Here is a 19,013-nt window from a genome sequence, read left to right as displayed (position 1 = left end):
ACAGTGATCAGGGGAGGGTGTCACTGGTAGAGGTAACAGTCTGTGTAAAGAATAGGTGGTACAAGAGAGACCAGTGTGTGTGGAAAGAGGCAGGCAGCATCCGTTTGCTGGGATTTAGTTTATTTATTTTTTATTTTTGGTACTGGGGATTAAAAAAAAAGATTTGCAGCCAGGGAAGGATTTGAAGCTGCTACAGTGTAGTGGAAAATAAAGAAGTGGGCAAGAACCCATGAAGGGCTTTGAACCTAACCTGAACTTCATTTCCAAGTGCCTGTGAAAGGGCATTGAGCAAGGGAAGGCAGAACCCACTCAGGAGAACTACCTGCCAGGGTCTGGAGAGGGGATGAATGAAGGAAGGGGTATGGCTGCAGGCAGGGAGGTGGGAGGAGTTGAGCTGTGGTCCACTTAGGAGAGAATGAGGCCTGAGCTGGGCTGGGCAGGTGGATGAAGAGGCAGGGAAGAGCAGAGAGAGGCAGGGCAGGAGGCATGGGGCTGGAAACTGACAGGCTGTGAAGGAGGGTGAAGAGAGAAGGATCAAGGACAGCACCCAGGGTCTGGTCCAGGCCTGGTGGACAGTTGGGTCATTCCTAAGACAGGGAAAACCTTTGAGGAGTAGTGGGTTTGGGGAAAGACCTCATTTGGTGCCTGGACCCTTGAGCCCTCAGTCCTGAGCTCCTGGTCTGGAGGAGGAGTCCAAATGTGATAGTAATCAAATCTGGGGATGGCTGAGTTTTCCTGGGAATGGAGTGGAGAGGGAAAGAGTTCCAGGTACTATTTTGTGAAAAGGCCTTTATTGCTAGGCAAGGGAACCAGGAGAAATCAGAGCATGGGAAGAGCCCAGACAGGTACCCAACTGCCAGGCTCTCGGGCAAACAGGAAGTTTTCTTGCCAGGTCATAAGATTAAAAGAGTAAATACATGTGCAGCACTAGAATGAGTGCCTGGCATCCTGGCCCTGTGGGGTACACCTGTAACCCCAGGGAGGGGCGGCTAAGGCAGAATCCCAAATTCAAGGTCAGCCCTGGCAATTTAGCTTCAATATTTTAAAAGGACTGGGGTGTAGCTCAGTGGTAGAGCACTGGAGGTCCTGGGTTGGATTATCAGTAATTGGGGAGTTGCTGGCATGCAGCAACTGCAGATTAACATTTTAACCCATTTCCTCCTGAGAGTAGTAGGGAGTCTAGACTTTAGACGCTGTGCAGTTTAGATTCCAGTTAACCTTCTGTCTCTTACTAGCTCTGACAACTTGGGGAAATTGCTCCTTTCAGTCTTGTTTCTTTATTTGTAAAATTAGGCCAACTTAGGCTGAGGGGTGTAGCTCAGTGGTACAGCGCTTGTCTGGAATGCGCGAAGCCAGGGGCGTTGGGGTGTCAACACCGGACCGTCGTAGGATTACGATTACCCTTGGTTTTTCGGTTGACTCAGATAAGCATAGTCCCGCCCCCACAGCCTGAGTAAGGGCCAATTGGGACTCCGACCGCCTCCCGGAAATGCGAGTTTCCACAAATCTGACAGCCCCGCCCCCCTTCCTGCACGCCAACTCTCGGCTCCACCCTCTTCTTCAGGCCAACCAGAGCCCGGTCCGCACGAGCTGTCTCGGCCCCTCCCCGCACCCCGCGCGGGTTCAGTGAGCTCCGCTAGCAGCCAGGAGTGAGTTGTCGGGTCTCCAACGAGGGGCGGAGCTGGAGGACGGTCAGGCCTCTGGGGGAGAGGTGGATTTTGGTTGTTTCTCCTTCACCTGGACCCAGGGGGTCTTCCCCATCCCCTATCCAACTCCCCGGAGACTGGCCCGGATAGTTTCCCAAGAAGGTCGCAATTCAGAAATCCAGAAGAAACTACTGGGAGCTGCTGCGAAAGGCAGCTAATTAATGACACTTTTCTAATAAAAGCGTTTTTCTGCGTGTCAGGCTGTGTTGAAGGCTTTTTTGGGGGGGGTTTCATTTGATCCCAATGACAGATGAGGAAAAGGAGGTGCACAGAGCTTAAACCCTTCCCAATGACACAAAGCTAGTTTCAGGGGAGCCCGGGCTCAGATGCCAGAGTCCGCGTTCTTTCCTCCGCGCCCAGGGAGAAGCCTAGAGGTGACCAGAGAGGGAAAGTGCGAAATTGAGAGAAAATAAGAGCTGAAGGAGAGAAATGGAGACCCGAAGGAAAAGGAAGTCCTGAAAAGTAGAGCAGAGACAACGCAGGGAGGGTGATTAAGAAGGGAAGATGAGTTTGAGAGGCAGAAAGAAGAGAAGAGGCGGAGGTCTGCACAAGGGTGGGAAAGCAGGAGGGTGAACAGGCGGGGACAGACACCCAGAGAGGAAAGAGACCCAGAGAAGGAGGCAGAGGGGACTGAGCTAGACACCCGAGTGGCCGACTCAGTGCTGCCCGCGCGCTCTCACACACACGCGCGCGCGCACACACACACACACACACACACACACTCGGGTGGCGCTGGAAGGAGGCACAGGCGCGAGCTCTCCGCAGAGTCTTTATTAATGTGGGTGGGCGGGGCGCTCAGGGCGCGTCCAGCAGCAGCAGCTTGTGCATGTACGAGTTCAGCCAGTGGCGGCGCTCGAGGGCGGCCAACAGCCTCGCGCGCTCTCGGAAGGCCGCGTCGTCCGCCAGCGCCAGGCTCCGCCGCAACAGTGGGGTGACTGGACCCCACGAGGCCCGGCCGGGGGTGCGGAGACTGTAGGGAGATGGAAGGACCCATTACCTGAGGCCAGGCCCCCGCCCATTGCAGGCGGTCCTTCCTGCGGTCTAACTCGAAGCTCCAATACTGCACCGTGGTCTCCCTGCCCGCCCCCGTCCCCTCTCCTCTCAGTCGGTGTCTCTGTTTCTGTGGATCTGTCCCCCGCCACCCCTCCCCAGGTCGGAATCGCTCTTAGAATCCAGACCGAGTCCCACGCACTTGTCGGGCCCCAGCGCTCAGCGCACTACCTGGCAAAATAGAACCCAATAAGCGTTGCTCCAAGAAGGAATCCGTTTCCGCACCGAGTCTCTCTACACCTTTCTCGGAATCGGCCTTTGGGATCTCTTTCTCTTGCTGATTCTCGGTCCGCCCTCCCCCTAACATCCCCACCGCCCCTTCAGGCCAGTCTCTGTCCTCTCTCTGGGTTTCTTCGCCCGCTCCTGGGGTCTCTCCGCACGCCTCGGGTTCCCACCCCCTCCCAGGACCTCGCACCTACCTGAAGATCCCGGCAGGAGGCAGGGCCACACCTGAGGCAGTGCGGGTGCCCCAGGGCACAAGCAGCAACAGCAGCAGCAGCAGCCGCACCCCCCGGGGGCTCCTGGTCACCTGGCGGGTCTCCATCACCTGTGGAGGAGAGAGAAGGAAGAGCTCCTACAGTCTAACCCGGACCAGAACCCCGGACCCCATCCTCCCTTTACCCCAACAACCTCCTGCAGGTCCCCTACCGCTCAGTGGGCTTGGGCAGCGACGCCGTAGCCCCCTTATATCTTTTCCACAGCCCCCGGCGGGAGTGACGCAGGCCGGGCTGGGGGCGCTCGGTCAATTCCCCACACAGGCTCATTAGGAGCCGCCTGCGATAATGAGGAGCCCGGGGTGGGGGCCTGGCCGCTTCCTTGGCGGCCACCAACTAATTGGGACCAGGAGCTGAGACCTGAGAAGAGGAAGGGGGAGAGACAGAGACACAGAGGTGGGCACAGGGTGGGTGTGTCAGAGGGATAAAAATAGAGACTGCAGAGGGACCATAGGAGCAGAAATCAGAGACACAGAAAGAGCCCGGGAAAACAAGAGAGAGGAGGAGAAACAGACAAATGGGAGAAACTGTCACAGGAAGGAAGGACAAAGAGGGTGACCAAGCAAGGGAAGGAGAGCAAGAAAGGAAGCAGCAGAGGAAGAGAGGCAGAGGAAGGAAACAAGAGAGAGACAGAGCCAGGCCCCTGTGGAAGGTGGAGGGAAAATGATCTCAGAGAGAAGGGAAGGAAAGATAGCAGTAGAGGGGCACAAGTTCAGAGACCCCCCCAAGGGAGAGAGCAGGCCCCACAGCAGGGGGGGGGGGCGAGGCTGGAAGTACCAAAGGGCTTCACGTGGGACATAAGCATCTGAATCCCAGTTCCCCAGAGAGGACATATACAGAGCTTGGATTCTTAGGTCTATGATTGGATGGGACAGGGACCCTATTTCCTGACTTTGGGAAGGAATTGCTGGGGACCTGGATTCCTGAATCTGGGGAAGGAGGGAGCTGGAGGTCTGCATTCCTGGGTCTGATAGGAAGGAGATGGGGGCCCTGTCTCAGCGGGTTCAGGTAGGAAAGTACCAGGACCTAAATCCTTGGCTTTTGGGGGTTGGGCGAGGCAGAGGGCCAGACCCTTGGTTTCAAAGGGAAGGTAGTTTGGGTCACATCCTCCCCACATCACTCAGTCACTAACTCCCTTCTCCACTCAAAAGACACACACAAAAAAACTATGTCCTTTATCTCTGTCCCTTTAAGAACCTAAGTGCTGTTGCTAGGTTCCCAGGATCCCCGGGGAGGGGGTCAGGTGCGTCACTGTGCACCTCTGGGACCCTAGCTCCTGCTGCCCCACCCAGAGTCATTCTGCAGCACTGACAGGTCTTTGCATCTAGCTCTGCTCACCTGCTGTTATCTTGGACACCGTTGAGCAGGTAAGAGACCCCAAGTGACCCTGTCCCATCCAGGCATCTGCTGCCTCCACCTGCACCTGACCACAGACCAATGCATCTCTGTTCAGACCAGCCCCTGAAATGTGGAGATCCTAGCTCCATCCTTGATAAACAGGGAGACCCAAAGCTCCTGCCCCAAAGCTCCCCCCTGACCCAGCTGAGGAGTCCAGTCCTCCAGAGCCTATTTCTGGAGGGCCTAGGACTCAGAGCTCCCAAACTCCTTCTAACTGGGCCCAAGAGTTCCAGACCCCTATGTCCTTTCTCCCCCTATTCTCCAGCCCTGCAAGCCTTACTCCCTCAAATGTCTAGCATTTATTTATTTATTTAATTTATTTTTATACCAGGGATTGAACCCAAGGATGCTTAACCACTGAGCCACATCCTCAGCCCATTTTTATTTTTTATTTTGAGACAGTCTCACTAGGTTGCTTAGGGCCTCCCTAAATTACTGAGACTGGCTTTGAACCTGCAATCCTCCTGCCTCAGGCTCCCAAATCTCTGGGATTACAGGTGTGTGCCACTACTCCAGGCTTGAACTTCCAGTCTTCTAATCTCTGGAAAGAACCAGGGATTTAAACGTTAGCGCCCTCACCCTGCAGTATCCAGGATCCTGAACCCCCATCAACCTTCTTGCCCAGAACCCAAATGTCTTCCTTCTCTCTCAGATCCCAGATTCCAGCCCAAAAGCTGTTCCTTGGGTTCCATGTAAACAATTGTTGAGTCAAGGAGCTCTGGAGGGTTTGTCCCCTGGGAGATCTGACACCCACCAAAGTTAAAGTGCAGGATGTATGGGGGCTTAGAGAGGTGTCATGTTTTTCCAGTTTTCTGGGACCTCTTAGAGAAACAGGTAAGGAAATTAACTACCACCCCCAAGAAGCCCAGCGCTTCTGTCTTCCTTAGCGACGGCGCTTACAGCCCTACAGCCTTTGGGGAGCTGCAATGGGGTTCTGCTCCTTTCCCTGGCACCAAGCAGGGCCCTAGAGGGACCGGGTCCACTTGGGAGCCAATAGAAGTGGCCTCTGGGGAGTGGGTGGGGCTTGGGAGGCTTCGACCTTAACCCCTTCCTTCCTGCTCCTCCAACAGCTACAGGCATCTCCCAGAGCTATGAAATCTTTCAACCCGATCCTCTTCCTCCTCGTCTTCCTCCTGGCCCAGCTGGGTTCCAAGGCCACCCCCTCAGCCTCTCCACCTCTTGACTCTGACTTTAAGGGGATGGACCATCCCTCTGAGACCTCCCCTGGTGCTTCTGAAAATTCCACTAAAGATTGGCCTAACCCAGAATTCCCTGGGACTGTTTATCCTGAGCCCTCTGAGACCCCTAATACGGTTTCTCCTGAGACCTCCCCCTTCCACGTCACTGAGACTCTCAATCTTCACCTCCAAGAAACTTCATACCCCAAGTCCCCTGAGACCCCTAAGCCTGAATTACACACAACCTCAGTATCAGCTCCCCTGGATACCCCCAAAACTAACCCCTTCAAAGTGACGGAAACTTCTGAGACTCCCAAACCTGACCCGACTGGAAATCCACACCCAAGATCCCCTGAGACCCCCCAACCTAATTTCTCAGAAACTTCACACCCAGAATTTCCTGAGATCGAAAACACTGACCCTATACAGACTACACACCAAGAATTCCCAGAGAATCCTCAACTTAATACCACTGAAGTCTCACATGCTAAAACCCCTGAGGCCCCAAATCCTGACGCCACCAAGGCCCTTGATCCCAAATCTCTAGAAACCCAGGACACTGATACCACTGAGATCCCAAAGTCTGAATTTCCTGAAACAAGCCATCCTGACCCTACTGAAACCCCCCATCCAGAGTCCCTTGTGATCTACTCCAGCCCTACTGACATTCCTCAAACAGAGTCCCCCCCAACCCACTACCAAGATGCAACAGAGATCTCCACGACCTCTGAGCCTGAAACCTCCACTAGGCTTCACCCAGAAACGCTTATGGCCCTCGAGGATGAAGTCACTGCCTTAAATGGACTGCACCTGAACCCCCCAGCAGAGACCCATACAGCCCCACAGCCTGACCTCTCTAAACTGCCCACCTCAGATTCTCCAGGGACCAGTGAGCTGAAGGCCCCTCAGAACTCTGGCCCTAAAGGGCCGGACACGCCTCCTCCCTCAGCCCGGATCGCAGGTCCCCCAGTTTCTCAAGAGCTCCCCAATCAGCAGGCCCCTGCAACACCCCGACCTCAGAGACGCAGCCGAGGTGACAGAGTCAACACTATCATTGTGGTGGAGCGAGTGAAAGAGACCGGTGAGGGGCTGGGCCTGGACCCCCGAGTCTGAGGGAGGAGGCTGAGCCTGGACCCTGGGCCTGGGGGAGGAGGGCTGGGGCTGGACCCCCAGGTGGGAGGGAGGAGGCTGGGCCTCGACCCCCCGGGTCTGAGGGAGGAGGCTGGGCCTGGACCCTGGGTCTGAGGGAGGGGGCTGGGGCTGGACCCTGGGTCTGGGAGGAAGAAACTAGATTGGATTGCCCCTCTCCTGCTTCAGGGGTGACTCTGGTGGGACGCCCACGTGGCGCGACAGGAGGGGCCCTGTGCCTGTTCTTTGCGGGGACGGGGCTGCTGATCGGCATCTTCCTGCTGCTGTGGTGTCTCTACCGCCGGGCGGCCCAACAGCGGTCCTTCGCCCACCACCGGCTCCCGGACGGCGGGGATGAGCCAGGTGAGTCCTGCTTTCCCTGGAAGGTCTGCACGTTTCCTTAACCTTCTGGGCGCTTTAGGGCGCCCTGCCAAAAAATGCAGAACCCCATTCAAGACCAATAAAAGCCCCCCCCAAGGCCACGTCCTGCCCTCCTGTTATCTGAAGTTTCACAAACACACCCCAGGTCCTCCCCAAGGCAGTTGGCACCGGCCCCTCCCGGGGCTCTGCAGCGGCCCTGATTTCCCCGCCCCCTTCAAGGCCCCGCCCCTTCCCGTGGAACCACCCCCCCCTCCAGAGGCCCTCAACCTTTTCTTTAAAACCCATTTCAAATGGATGGTCGGAATCTCTCCGATCTCCTCATCGGCCCGAGGCCCAGGAGACCGACAGGCCCCGGTCGCCAGACCCCGTCCTCCGGGGGATGACCCCTCCCCTTTGCTTTCACAGTTTTGCATTTGGACACCCCGAAGGACCCCTACGACCTCTACTTTTATGCACCGGATGCCTGGGTCCCTTCACACATCGCCACCAAGCAGCCCCCTCCCACACCCCCACTACCACCCAAGCTGCCCCCGCCGCCACGCGGGGGTCGGCCCCAGCGCCTGGAGTCGCTGTCCCCGGCCACGCTCCCCAACAACTTCGTGTGAACCCCTTCCGGGCCCTCTCCGACCCGTGCGTTGCTAAGGGGAGGGAGAACCCAGAGGTCCTGTCCTCCTGGAAGGCTTGGCTGCTTAGTGGAGCTCCCCAGTAGAGGATCCGAGAAACAGAAAACGCTTTCGCTGATCTGAGAATCGGGCTGAGGCCGAATAAATCAGGTGTTCCCACAGCTTGAGACCTCCAACCTGCGTTCTGGGCGCCAGGGGCAGGGGTCAGAGTTGGCTGTGACTGAGGAAGAAGGGAGCAGGTTAGTGGCTGGTACTTTGGGATCTGAGAAGAGGGTACCTGGATCTGAGAGTGGAGGGCTGGGGCCTGGACCCCTGGGTCTGAGGGAGGAGGGCTGAGGGTCAGAATTCCTGTGACCTTACAACCCAGGACAACCGAGTCTGTACACCAAAGCATTTTATTGGAGTGGGGCAGGGCAGGATTTACAATCACAGAGTCAGACACCAAGACACGACCCTGCCCCAGGAAAAACACTCCTTTCCCCAGTCCCACTCCCTTTCCTGGGATTCTGTGACTTCTCCTACATATGTTCCCCAAATTCTAAACTGAAAGAGGGGTATCTGAGAGGGGAAGGATCCCAGACTTTAAGTCATTTAGCCCCTGAGGGACACAACAAATGGCCACTGAGAAACTTCGGGTAGTCTGATACCACCCAGGAGAATAAAGTGCAAGGAATTGGGGGAAGTGGGGGCATCTTGAAACCACCATGGGGAAGTTCAATGGTGGTGGCTTCAAACCATTGAATTAATAGACTAGAGCAGCCACTATTTAGACCTGAAAACTGTATCAGAAAAAGTGCACGGGGGAGGGGAGGAAGGCATGTTGTTAAAACTGCCATTTTGGTTGTTTCCCTGGACGTTGTGCAAAGCTAGGGAGAAGGTTGGTGAATTTGGTGCATCAGCAGACTCTGCTGGTGGGAGGGGGGAGGGGGGAGGGGGGAGGGGTTGAAACCGCCGTTTTTTCCCTCAGAAACGCTGGTGAGAATGAATCCCTGGAATGGCGGGGATGGGGAATTGGTAAACCAGCCTAGGAAATGCAGAAGAGTTAGGAGAGATTTGGAAATTCTAGAGGAGGACCTTGAACTTTTCTGGGGAGGGGGACTGAGGAATCTCAGGGATTAACCTGAGAGTCTCTGGGGTTAAAGGAAAGGAGGGGGGTGCCTCAAAAAACCACAAGAGTAAGAGATTGAACTGTCGGTTCAAATAAAGCCCTGAAAGGAGAGATTTGAAACCACTGAGGCAGAACAAGTAGAGAAGGGAAACTTCAAGGGGAATTGGGTATTCTTGAAACTGCCAGTCTGCAGCTTCACTCCCCCTGAGAGGCAGTTGGGAAGGGAAGAGGTTTTGACAGCACTGGGGATAAGGGAAAGTGCGTCTTAGGCCTGGCAGGACAGAGAGGAGTGGGGTTCCTTGACACTGCCACTCAGGCCAGAGACATATGAAGTGGAGGTCCTGGAAACTGCCATTCAGTGGGAGGCACATGGTCAGTAGTCCCGGACAGGGGGTGGGGGCCTGGGAGGCTGAACCGTGCTGTGGGTTGCCCCATAGGAAGGAGGGGGAGCAGGGGGTGCTCCAGGGGGCTCCGCTTCATCCTCCATTTCACTTTCATCACTGCCAGCCAGCTGGTCATGGCCAACGAACCCACACTTCTCTTCACTCATCTCTTCGGGCTCTGCCCATGGCTGCTTCTCTCCAGAGGCAAAGACCCCATAGAAGATGACACCCCCATAGTGCACCAGGGAGGCAATTAGGAACACGTACTGCCACTCCTCCCGAGTCTGTATGTGGGACAACAGAGGATCAGGTCAAGTAAGAGGACAGACAGACAGGGATAGAGAGTGGACAAGGTGGGGGCTTTGGGAGGATAAGCAAAGAAAGGGAGGCTGAGGTTCTGAGAGCAGAAAGGGCAAGCAGTGGAGCCCAGGTGACACACGTGGTCAAGAAACAGCCAGGCATACATCTGGAGGGCAAGGGAGCCAGGTCTGCACACTGACCTTGTGCTTAGTCATGGCACCCACGATGATAGGGCACACCATGCCTGACAACGTGCCCACGCCGTTGGAAATGCCCATGAGGATGCTGGCATAGCGCGGAGCGATGTCCAGGTGGTTTACATTGAACCCTGGCATGGAGGCAAGCCACGAGGCTTCACACCAGGACTCCCACGGGATGTCCCAGACCCCAAGGACAACTTCCTCTCTTTTATGGGGGGGGGAGGATACCAGGAATTGAACCCAGGAATCACTTAATCACTGAGCCACATCCCCAGCCCATTTCATTTTCATTTTGAGACAGGGTCTCCATAAGTTGCTTAGGGCCTCATTAGTTGCTAAGGCTGGCTTTGAACTTCCTATCCTCCTGCCTCAGCCTCTGGAGCCACTGAACCCCACCCCCACCCCCCCACACACACTTTTTAGTCCACCTTTTGTAAGGCAGGAAGGTCCATTTCTGAGCCAGGAAGCTCCCTATATGTCTGACCAACACCCCACAAGCTGTGGATCTGCGGTTCTCACCAGAGATGGCGAAGCCACTGAAGCCCACTGCAAGGACCAGGAAGGAGATGGCCACGCCTTTGGAGTGTGAGTAGCCAACCACCAACAGCAGCGTGGCTTCCATGCCAAAGCCTAAGGAGGGCCGTGTCTCCTGAGTGCCCACCGAGGCGGGGTGCAGGCTGCCCCAGACGCCCTGCCCAGACCGGTTCCCATCCCGATCTTTCTCTGCATCCCAGATGGGTGACCTCTGTACTGGGCCCAGGATTTTTCTCTCATTCCTCCAGACCCAGGAGCAGGCCCCTGGTTTCCCAAGACCAGCCTTTGCCACAGTCCCCTAACTAAGCCACACCCGGAAGCTGCAAGATCTGAACCACATTTGTGCACCTTCATGCCCTCCCTCTGTCACTGCCCCCCAACACACACACACACACACACACACACACACACACTGTAGACAGCATGCCCCTGCAGATCCCTGCCAATCACTCATAGGCCCTAATGTCCTGCTCTGCCCAGTCACTTGAAGGCCCGCACTTTCATACCCAGCTTGGTCTCGAACACCCTCCTTGCCCTTACACGCGCGGCCTCTGAGACTGGTGCATGAGAATCTGTTCCTTGCAGGCTTGCCTTTATCCCTCCAACCCCGCTATGCCAACCCCGCGCTGTCCCATTAACCGCGCCTTTGACTACGCCTTTAGGCCTCGCCCATCGCAGGACACCCACTCATTGTATTCGTCCGACCTCTCTCTGCTGTGAGGTCCAGACCACTCACCCCCGCAGTTCATCAACTTGCGCACGTTGGTGGTGGACATGATGCGGCGGCTCCGCAGGAAGTCCGCAATCTGACCCCCAATGGGCACGATGATAGTCATGACCAGATGGGGCAGCGCTGACACCAGGCCCACCTGCAGGAGCAGGTGTTGGGGTGCCGTCAGAGATTGCTGATCCGCTGTCTCTGCCTGCAGATGCTCCACCGGCTTCTCCCTGCCTGGGGATCCCTCTCTCACCCCCGCGGCGCCCTCCTCCTGGGCCTACCTTGCTGATCTCAAAGCCAAACACTTCTTCAAAGTACGCGGGCTGGGAGATGAGGAGCAGGTAGAAGGTCCAACTGCGGCAGAAGTTAGCCACGATGATGGCATAGACTGGCATAGACGTGAAGAAGCGCCTCCAGGGTGTGTTAAATTTCTGGGGGTTGGGGAATGGGAGAGGCCGCTAAGATGGAGACAGAGCTAGATGCTTCTCCGTGTCCCTCCAGTGACCCCACTACAGTCCCGTAGAGATCCGGGGATCCTGAACTCTAGGGATCTAAGGGCACTGGCCATCCTATTTCCCCATGGGGACCCCAAGGGATTTCAACCTCACCCCAATATTTCAGGGATGAAGGGGTGCATCCTGGCTCTCCGGTGGCCTCTCAGGTTCTCAGGTGTCAGCTCTATGAGACCCTCAGGGACCCATATACATTGAGCCCAGGAGTTTCTCTATTGGTCACCCCCCCCCCTAAATCTAAATTCATCCACCCCAAGGACTAGCAAACCCCCCACCTTCGGATCCTCCTCCGGCTGCTTTGAACCCCACCTCACTAGCAGTTCCAATTCCACCCACCTCCCGACCTAACCCCGCCCCCAGCACCTGCTAATCCTGTCCTCCAGGGAGCGTAATGGGCTCCTAGATTCTAGTTTTTGTGTTCCAGTCCTGTCTCCTCAAGTCTACAGGAACCCGCCGTCACGTGCGAGCCCAGACATCCCTCCCCGCCCGCCCAGCTTGGCCCCGGACCGTAACAGGGTTCATGAGTTTGGCGCTCTCGCCGATGGCGTCCTCGATGTACTTGCGCTCCTCCTCGGAGATGCTGGGGTGCAGTGCAGGGGACTCATAGGAGACAAGCAACCAGAACAGATACCAGAAGATCCCGAAGCTGCCTGAAGGGGGTCAGGAGGGCATGGGAACGGGGTGACGACGGGCCCCGCTCCGCCCCAGAGCCACCTGGAACCAGGCGTCGGGGGCCCTCACCGTAGACGTAGAAAACAGAGCTCCATCCCGAATACTGCACCAAGACCCCGGCGAGGGGCATCGCGACCACCGCCCCAGCATAGGAACCTAAGGAAGAGGACGCTGGCTAGAAAACTGGTTCATCTTCCCTGGACTCAGGAATGTGGACCCTCGGACCTCGCCTTTCTGGGACCCCAAGGGATTTCAACCCTTAAATAGCGCAACTTAAAATAGCGGAAAGTCTGAAGGAAAGACCACACCCCTTCTCCCTCGGATGCAGGAATTGGGTCCTCAGCTCCTTTCTCTCACCGCAAAAGGCTGTCGTCGCCAGGCGACTCCGTTCTAAGGGAGGGGCCCATTTGCTCCAGATCCCGTGGCAGGCAGGGTATGTGACCCCCTAGGTAGGGGAAAAAAAACAAGGTCAATGAGAAGAGGCGGGGTCGGATGGGGGGCGGGGTCGTATGAGGCTGGGCTTTACCTCTACCAACCCCTGCAGGATCCTCACGAAGATGACACAGCCATAGTGGACGCGGGCAGCTGAAGGGATCAGCATGTTTAGAGTGGAGGTAGCCACAATGGCAAACCCGAAAACCCTGATGGGAAGGGTGGGAGAGAAAGATTTCTAGGATGCCCTCCCCGCCCATACCAGGCTAGGCCCTATGTTCACTAGAATCCCTGGTCCCACCTAATCCGTGATTCCCACCTTCCACGATCACAAGCCCTGCCCCAAACTCAGGCTCCTCCCATTTCCCTGGAGGCAGATCCCCAAGTTCAAGACACACTAACTCCTCTCAACTGTAGTTTCCAGCCACCTTGAGTCCCCACCACCATACCTGTTGGCTGCGAATTTTTGGCAGATAAATCCTCCAGGAATCTGAGTGACAATGTAGCCCCAGAAAAAGGAGCCGTGTATGAGGCCGACAGTCTCTGGATCCCAGCTGAACTGGGCTTTCTGCGGGCCAAAAGGCACATCAAACCAGCCGCCCTGCCCCAGGCCCTGCCCTCCACCAATTACCGTCCACAGAATTAGCCCCTTGGCCAATCAGCCGCAAGGATACCCTCCCACCCCCAAACACATGCCAATCAAATATCAGACCATCTTCTGTCAGTCGACTAACCGCTCTTCACGTTGCAAGGATGAGTACTACCACTTTAATAACGGGGCCCATTGCTGCCTAGAATGTTCCTTCCGCCTGCTTTCCTACCTCAGTACCCTTCCCTGAATGAATGTTTTAGGGCCCATAGCATGCGTGTGTCTCTCTATTCATCTTATAACCTGTTTGTGGGATGACCTGGTTACGGTTTGGGCAGGGACAAGGAGCTGCTAAATTAGGCGTGGTCCTGATTGGAAGGAAACAAAAGGAGGACCTCTGGTAGGTAGTCCACAGTCCAAACCAGGATTTTCCCCTGCTGAGGCAGGGGCATGGCCTCTACCATAATGAACTTAAAATAGTGGAAAGTCTGAGTTGGGGCGAGGTTTTAGGACAGCCAGAGCAGATGGGACAGAACTTAGGGGGCAGCGGGACTTCAGAAAATACAGGATCAAGTTTAGGGAGGAATTTGAGATAGGCCTGGGATTAAGCAGATGTGAGCCAGGAACATGAGCGTGGGGCACAGGTGTGAACAAAATCACTGGTAAGTACGAAACGGAAAAGAGATAACACATAGGGGACCTAATGGTGGGACAGAGTCTATTTTTTGCAATCAGGGACCCAAAAGGGGGCAGAGCTTCATTTAGATCTGGGCGGAGCTTAGGAAGTGGAGAGACCTGAAGCCAGATTAGAGCTAAGGAGTGATACCGTCCAAGGCACTGAGGCTGTGGTTGGGAGGGGCGTGGCCTGGACCGAGTGTAAGTGAATGTGACGAACATGACGTCATCGGGGTGTGGGCAAGGTTAGCACCCGGGCTCCGCCCTGAGCTACCTGCACCACCACGTGACCCCCGCGGTGGGTCGTGCTGTTGTTGACCATGGAGACGATGGCCACGCCCAGGTTGCAGCGGATGCCAAAGCTGATGCAAAAGCCCAGACCGCTCATGATGGCGATAATGTAGCGGCGAGGGAGGCCAAAACAGGTGCAGTCCACAACCGGCGGGTCCCGCGTCTGCGTTGTCACCGGGCGCCCATCAGCACTCAACTCCAGTGTCTCCGCACCTTCCTGTCGCTTCTCCAGAAGGCTTTTGGGCAACAAGAATCAAAGACTCAGAAGTCCTCACCCCCAGCCCCCAACTCCCTGTGACACAGGAGTCCAGTGCAAAGGCTCCTGCTTTTGAGAACCAGAATTCTAAGCCCTCACCCCCTTCTTTGCTAGGAGTCCAAGTCCCTGGATCTCTTATCTCCCCGTGATCCAGGAATCTAGTCCCCATCTCCATCTTCCTTGAACCAGGAAATTGGATCCCCAACGCTCCCCTCCCTCAGGCTCAGGCATGAAGATGCTCGCCCTGTTAACCTCCAATACTGTCACCGCTCTCAACTCAGGACTTCTAGACCAAAGATCCCTTTGAGATCCAAGAGACTATGTCCCCAACATCCACTCCAGGGCCCAAATACTCTCCCAGCCCCCTCTTCCAGACCTCAGTCTATTTGAGGAAGCAGAGGTGCCAAGGAGAAACCTCAGCAAAGGTGTCAAAAGAACAGATGCTTCCCAGCTACCCCTGCCCTCCCCCGCGGCGGGCCCTTCCCTGCTTCCAGGCCCCAGGTGTGGGGCTGGCACCCAGCTGACTCCACCACTGCCACCAGAATCCCATTGCCTGGAACAAGGGGGTGGGGAGAAGGCCAGCGGGCCCAGGAATCAGGCAGCCCAGCCTGGGCATCCCTGGGGGACCTGGAGTTCAGACTGTCAGCCTAGGGCATAGGGAGGGGGAATGGCGGGTGGTGTCCTGGCAGGGGACAGATGGCCCTGGTAGGGAGATTGGCTCATTCCCCAGCGTGATTCTCGCCCCCGCCCATTCTGGATCCAGGATTGAGTCTGTGATGATGGATAGGGCACTCGGAGGGCCGCCTCAAACCCAGAGAGAGGCTGCAGGGAAAAAAGAGATGCCTTGAGACAGGTGGGGAAGACCCAGAGGAGCGGAATAGAGAGAGCCAGGTCAGAAACACAGGAGGAGGGAGAGAGAGGGAGAGTGTGGAGGACACACACCCCGAGAGGGGGCACAGAAACCCAGAGAGAGTGGGACAGAGGCCCAGAGAGAGGAGGCAGAGAGCCAGAGAGGAGGACAGATACACAGGGAGGAAGCAGGACAGAGGACATGGATGCCGAGGGAGGGGACAGACACTCCAAATGTTGAAAGATGGAGAAGGTAGGAGACACAGGCGAGGCGGGCTGGGGACTGATGTGTGAGGTGTGGCCCCTCTCTGAGGCGGGTAAGCAGCCAGGGTATCGGGCTGGATCCCAGGAAGGGGCTAGAACAGATGGAAGCGAGGGAGACTGGGACGGGGGAGGAAAGAACAGCCAGACGGTCTGGGGGGAGGGAAGTGGAAGAGATGAGAAAACACAGCCATGCTCCCATCCCGGAACTTAAGGAGGTGGGGAGGGGCTGGTAAGAACAGGAGAGGTCAGAAAGAGGGAAGAGTGGACAGACCTGGGGGGAAGAAGACTGAGACCCAGAGAGAGGAGACAGAGATCCGAGACAGGTGGAACTGGAACCCCTACAATGAATAATATGTAGGGACTCCCCTCAGGTACCCCCTGTTAGAACATGTCACCCAATGAGACTAGGTCTTGACCCATCTGGATATCAGATATTTGACCCTGAAATCCAAGGTGTGATTGCAGCCCCTGAAATGTGATATTCATGGTGTATATTGTAAGATATCAGATCTCAAACCAAGATTTTATAATTGGGGGTCTCAGTATTCCACATCTATAAAATGGGGGCAAGATTAGCAAGTTACTAAAGAGGGACTGACAAGGTGATGGTAACTGTTTAGAAGACCAGAAACGCAGACAACACAACAGAGAGGGAAGAGTCTGGGTGGAGATCCCCCTCCTGTCTCTCTGGGTGTCTGTCCTCCACACATTCCCCTCTTTGGAGAGATGCCTCGACCTCAGGCATGGGGACTCAGCGATGAGGAGAAGCCACGTTTAAGAGGTAGTTGACCAAAATGGAGAGGAGGTCTCAATTGCCCTTTCTCAGGAATGCACTCTCTGTCTCCTTATGTCCTTTTGCTTTTATCTATCCATTGTACAACAAGGAAAGTGAGGTTCAGAAAGCAGAATCAAGGTCATCACAAGAATAGCAATAGCAACGGGGGCTGGAGATGTGGCTCAGTGGTTAAGCACCCCTGGGTTCAATCCCTCCCCCCCAAAAAAAGAATAGCAATGGGGCCTGGTCCTTCTCAGCCCTCAGCTCCTTAGCTTTGCTCCAGCCAGTGTCTGACTCTCAGAAAGGAGGTATTCTGGCTCCTATCTCCCTGCATTCCCCTTCCTCCCATGTCCTTGTCCCAAGTCTGTCTGGGTACTGTCTGTTTCCTGGCCCAAGCGTCCTCCACCCACTCTAGCATCACTGCATCTTCTGTACCAGGCTGAGGAGGGAGACTAGACTGATCTGGGTTCAAATGACAGGTCTTGTACTCAGCCATTGACACCCCCACTCCCAAATGAACCTAGAAGATGACATGGGATGTTGTGTTAGAAGAGGCATTCTCCCCTCTTCTCCAGCCTTCAAAGGGAACCCTGGCTTTGGATGCAAATGTTCTTCTCTGCACCAACTAACTCCCTGCTCAGTGTCCTGGCCTGAGCTCTGAACTCTGGGGTCTCTGGGGACCGAGGAGGCAGTTCAGAGAGGTGAGGGTAAGGCAGAGATAGACTGAGAGAAACCCAGACACAGATGAGAAACTGAGAAGCACAGACTGAGGGAGGGGGCCTAAGGAGCACATCCCTCCTGCTGCCGCCCCCCCAGCCCCCTCCACCAGCACATCTCTCTCTCTCTCTCTCTCGCTCTCCTGACTTCGCACTGATGTATTTTGAGAAACTCGTGAAAGGAGGCGAGAAAAAGGGTGGGGAGGGGATGGAAAACTGGGAAAAAGAAGGAGTGAAGTGCTCTCAGCTCCCCCTCTACACCCCCCCCCCACACTGCGCCATCCCCCTGCCTCCTCCCTCTGTCCAGCCTTATTCCTGTCTCTCATGTTACTAAAGGGTGGGGTAACTCTGGAGCTAGGAGGTGATCTGCAGCAAGCAGGACTAATGTCAGACTTAGAAAGGACTTGAATGGCGTAGTGAGATGAACTGAGGATCAACCAAAGGTGGCACTGGGGCTGTGGGTCAAGGGCACAGGGTCTGAGGGCATGGGGGCAGAGGCACAGTGTTGAGGAGGCTGTCTCCTCCCTGCACTGTGGCCAGGTATTTTTAGGCTTCTCCGCAGCTGAGTAATTTCTCTGACTTGGAGCCAGAGCTGGGGTTGGGTGAGAGACTGCAGGGGATGTGTCCATACTACCCTGAGGGACACCCAGGTCACTGGAGTCACCACCCTGGATGGGAGGAAGTCCCTCTCAGCTCTAGCCTGTATCCTTTGGGAAGTCTGTCCTACCCAAGAAGCCTAATTTTTTGGACAGCAACTCTCTTCTCCCTCAGGGACCCAGGATACCCTGGCCTCTGCCCCCCCAGCTTAACCCCCGTCAAGGACAAGGACCTGTGGGCCCCAATCCGCTTTAGCTTCAGATTAAACTCCCCGAGAGACAGAAAGTGAGAAAGACATAGAAAGATGGAGAGACCCAGGGTGGGGAAATACAACTCAGAGAGGCAGGAAGCAGAGATCCAGAAAAAGAGGAGACAGAATCCCAAAGAAGGTGGTACCATAGATTCAGTGAAGAGGAAAGACCCAGAGTCAGGTCCAGAGTCAGGAGTTTATGATAGAGACCTACTGACAGCAATGGTCAGAGAAGAGCCGGAGGAGCAAGCCCTGGGACTGGGATGGAGATCCAAAAAAAAAGAGGGGACAGGAACCCAGAGATAAATGTGAAGAGACCCAGAGAGAGTGGTACAGAGACCCTCAGAAACAGAACAGAGACCCTGAGCAAGGGAGATGTACAGTCCCAGAGAAAGAGCAGCGCCCAGGGTGCCGTGAGGTGTAGACAGAAATGAATGAGGTAATGGACAGACTGGACGGGGAGAACGGAGCTTTTGGAAACTAAGCGAGAAAACTGGACAGATGGGAGGACCCCCCGACACACCACCCTAGGGTATTGCCTTGTCTGTTTGTCCTGCTACCAGGTGGGAATGAGCATTCTCCTGGGACCCTCACACTCTTCCCCTCCCAAGACCTCCACCAGGCTCACCGGTGCAGCTTCCCGAGGGCGCGACCCGCTAGCTTCCGAAACTCTTCCTGGCGGAACTCCATGGTGACTGCCCCTGACGCCGGTGCCCCCACCGATCCCCCCGCCCGCGGGCCCGGGCGGCCGCGTCCGGGCTCCCGGGGTCCGCCCCGGCCCGGCCGGCCCCGCAGCTCCGCTCGGGGGGAAGGAGGCTGCGAGTGCCGGCTGCCTGGGGGCTGTCACAGGACTCAGCACCGGGGGCGGGGCGGGGCAGGGGCGCAGAGAGGCCCCGCCTCGGCCCACGCTAGATCCCGCCCCTTATATTTCAGG

The 19,013-nt window shown here is 56.0% G+C and overlaps 3 protein-coding genes across 3 annotated transcripts; 1 reads left to right on the top strand and 2 right to left on the bottom strand.

Moving 5' to 3' along the window:
• Window positions 1-2,501: 2,501 nt before the first annotated feature.
• Pth2 (parathyroid hormone 2) lies at window positions 2,502-3,303 on the bottom strand. Its single transcript, XM_027920323.2, has 2 exons — window positions 3,176-3,303; window positions 2,502-2,676 (listed from the first exon to the last, which is right to left on the bottom strand). The coding sequence occupies exons 1-2, from the start codon at window positions 3,298-3,300 to the stop codon at window positions 2,502-2,504; spliced, it is 300 nt and encodes a 99-aa protein (XP_027776124.2). The 5' UTR covers window positions 3,301-3,303.
• Window positions 3,304-5,739: 2,436 nt separating this feature from the next.
• Window positions 5,740-7,940, top strand: Gfy (golgi associated olfactory signaling regulator). The gene is made up of 3 exons (XM_027920448.2): window positions 5,740-6,907; window positions 7,144-7,317; window positions 7,741-7,940. Exons 1-3 carry the CDS (start codon window positions 5,740-5,742, stop codon window positions 7,938-7,940), a joined length of 1,542 nt encoding a protein of 513 aa, XP_027776249.2.
• Window positions 7,941-8,509: 569 nt separating this feature from the next.
• On the bottom strand, window positions 8,510-18,785 carry Slc17a7 (solute carrier family 17 member 7). Its single transcript, XM_027920447.2, has 12 exons — window positions 18,708-18,785; window positions 14,356-14,608; window positions 13,267-13,385; window positions 12,912-13,026; window positions 12,743-12,830; window positions 12,455-12,541; window positions 12,221-12,363; window positions 11,483-11,632; window positions 11,220-11,352; window positions 10,469-10,579; window positions 9,950-10,077; window positions 8,510-9,733 (listed from the first exon to the last, which is right to left on the bottom strand). Exons 1-12 carry the CDS (start codon window positions 18,767-18,769, stop codon window positions 9,440-9,442), a joined length of 1,683 nt encoding a protein of 560 aa, XP_027776248.1. The 5' UTR covers window positions 18,770-18,785; the 3' UTR covers window positions 8,510-9,439.
• Window positions 18,786-19,013: the final 228 nt, after the last annotated feature.

This window comes from Marmota flaviventris, chromosome 18, assembly GCF_047511675.1.
Source record: "Marmota flaviventris isolate mMarFla1 chromosome 18, mMarFla1.hap1, whole genome shotgun sequence".
Classification (NCBI taxonomy): domain Eukaryota; kingdom Metazoa; phylum Chordata; class Mammalia; order Rodentia; family Sciuridae; genus Marmota; species Marmota flaviventris.
This window is presented reverse-complemented; position numbering and strand designations above follow the sequence as displayed.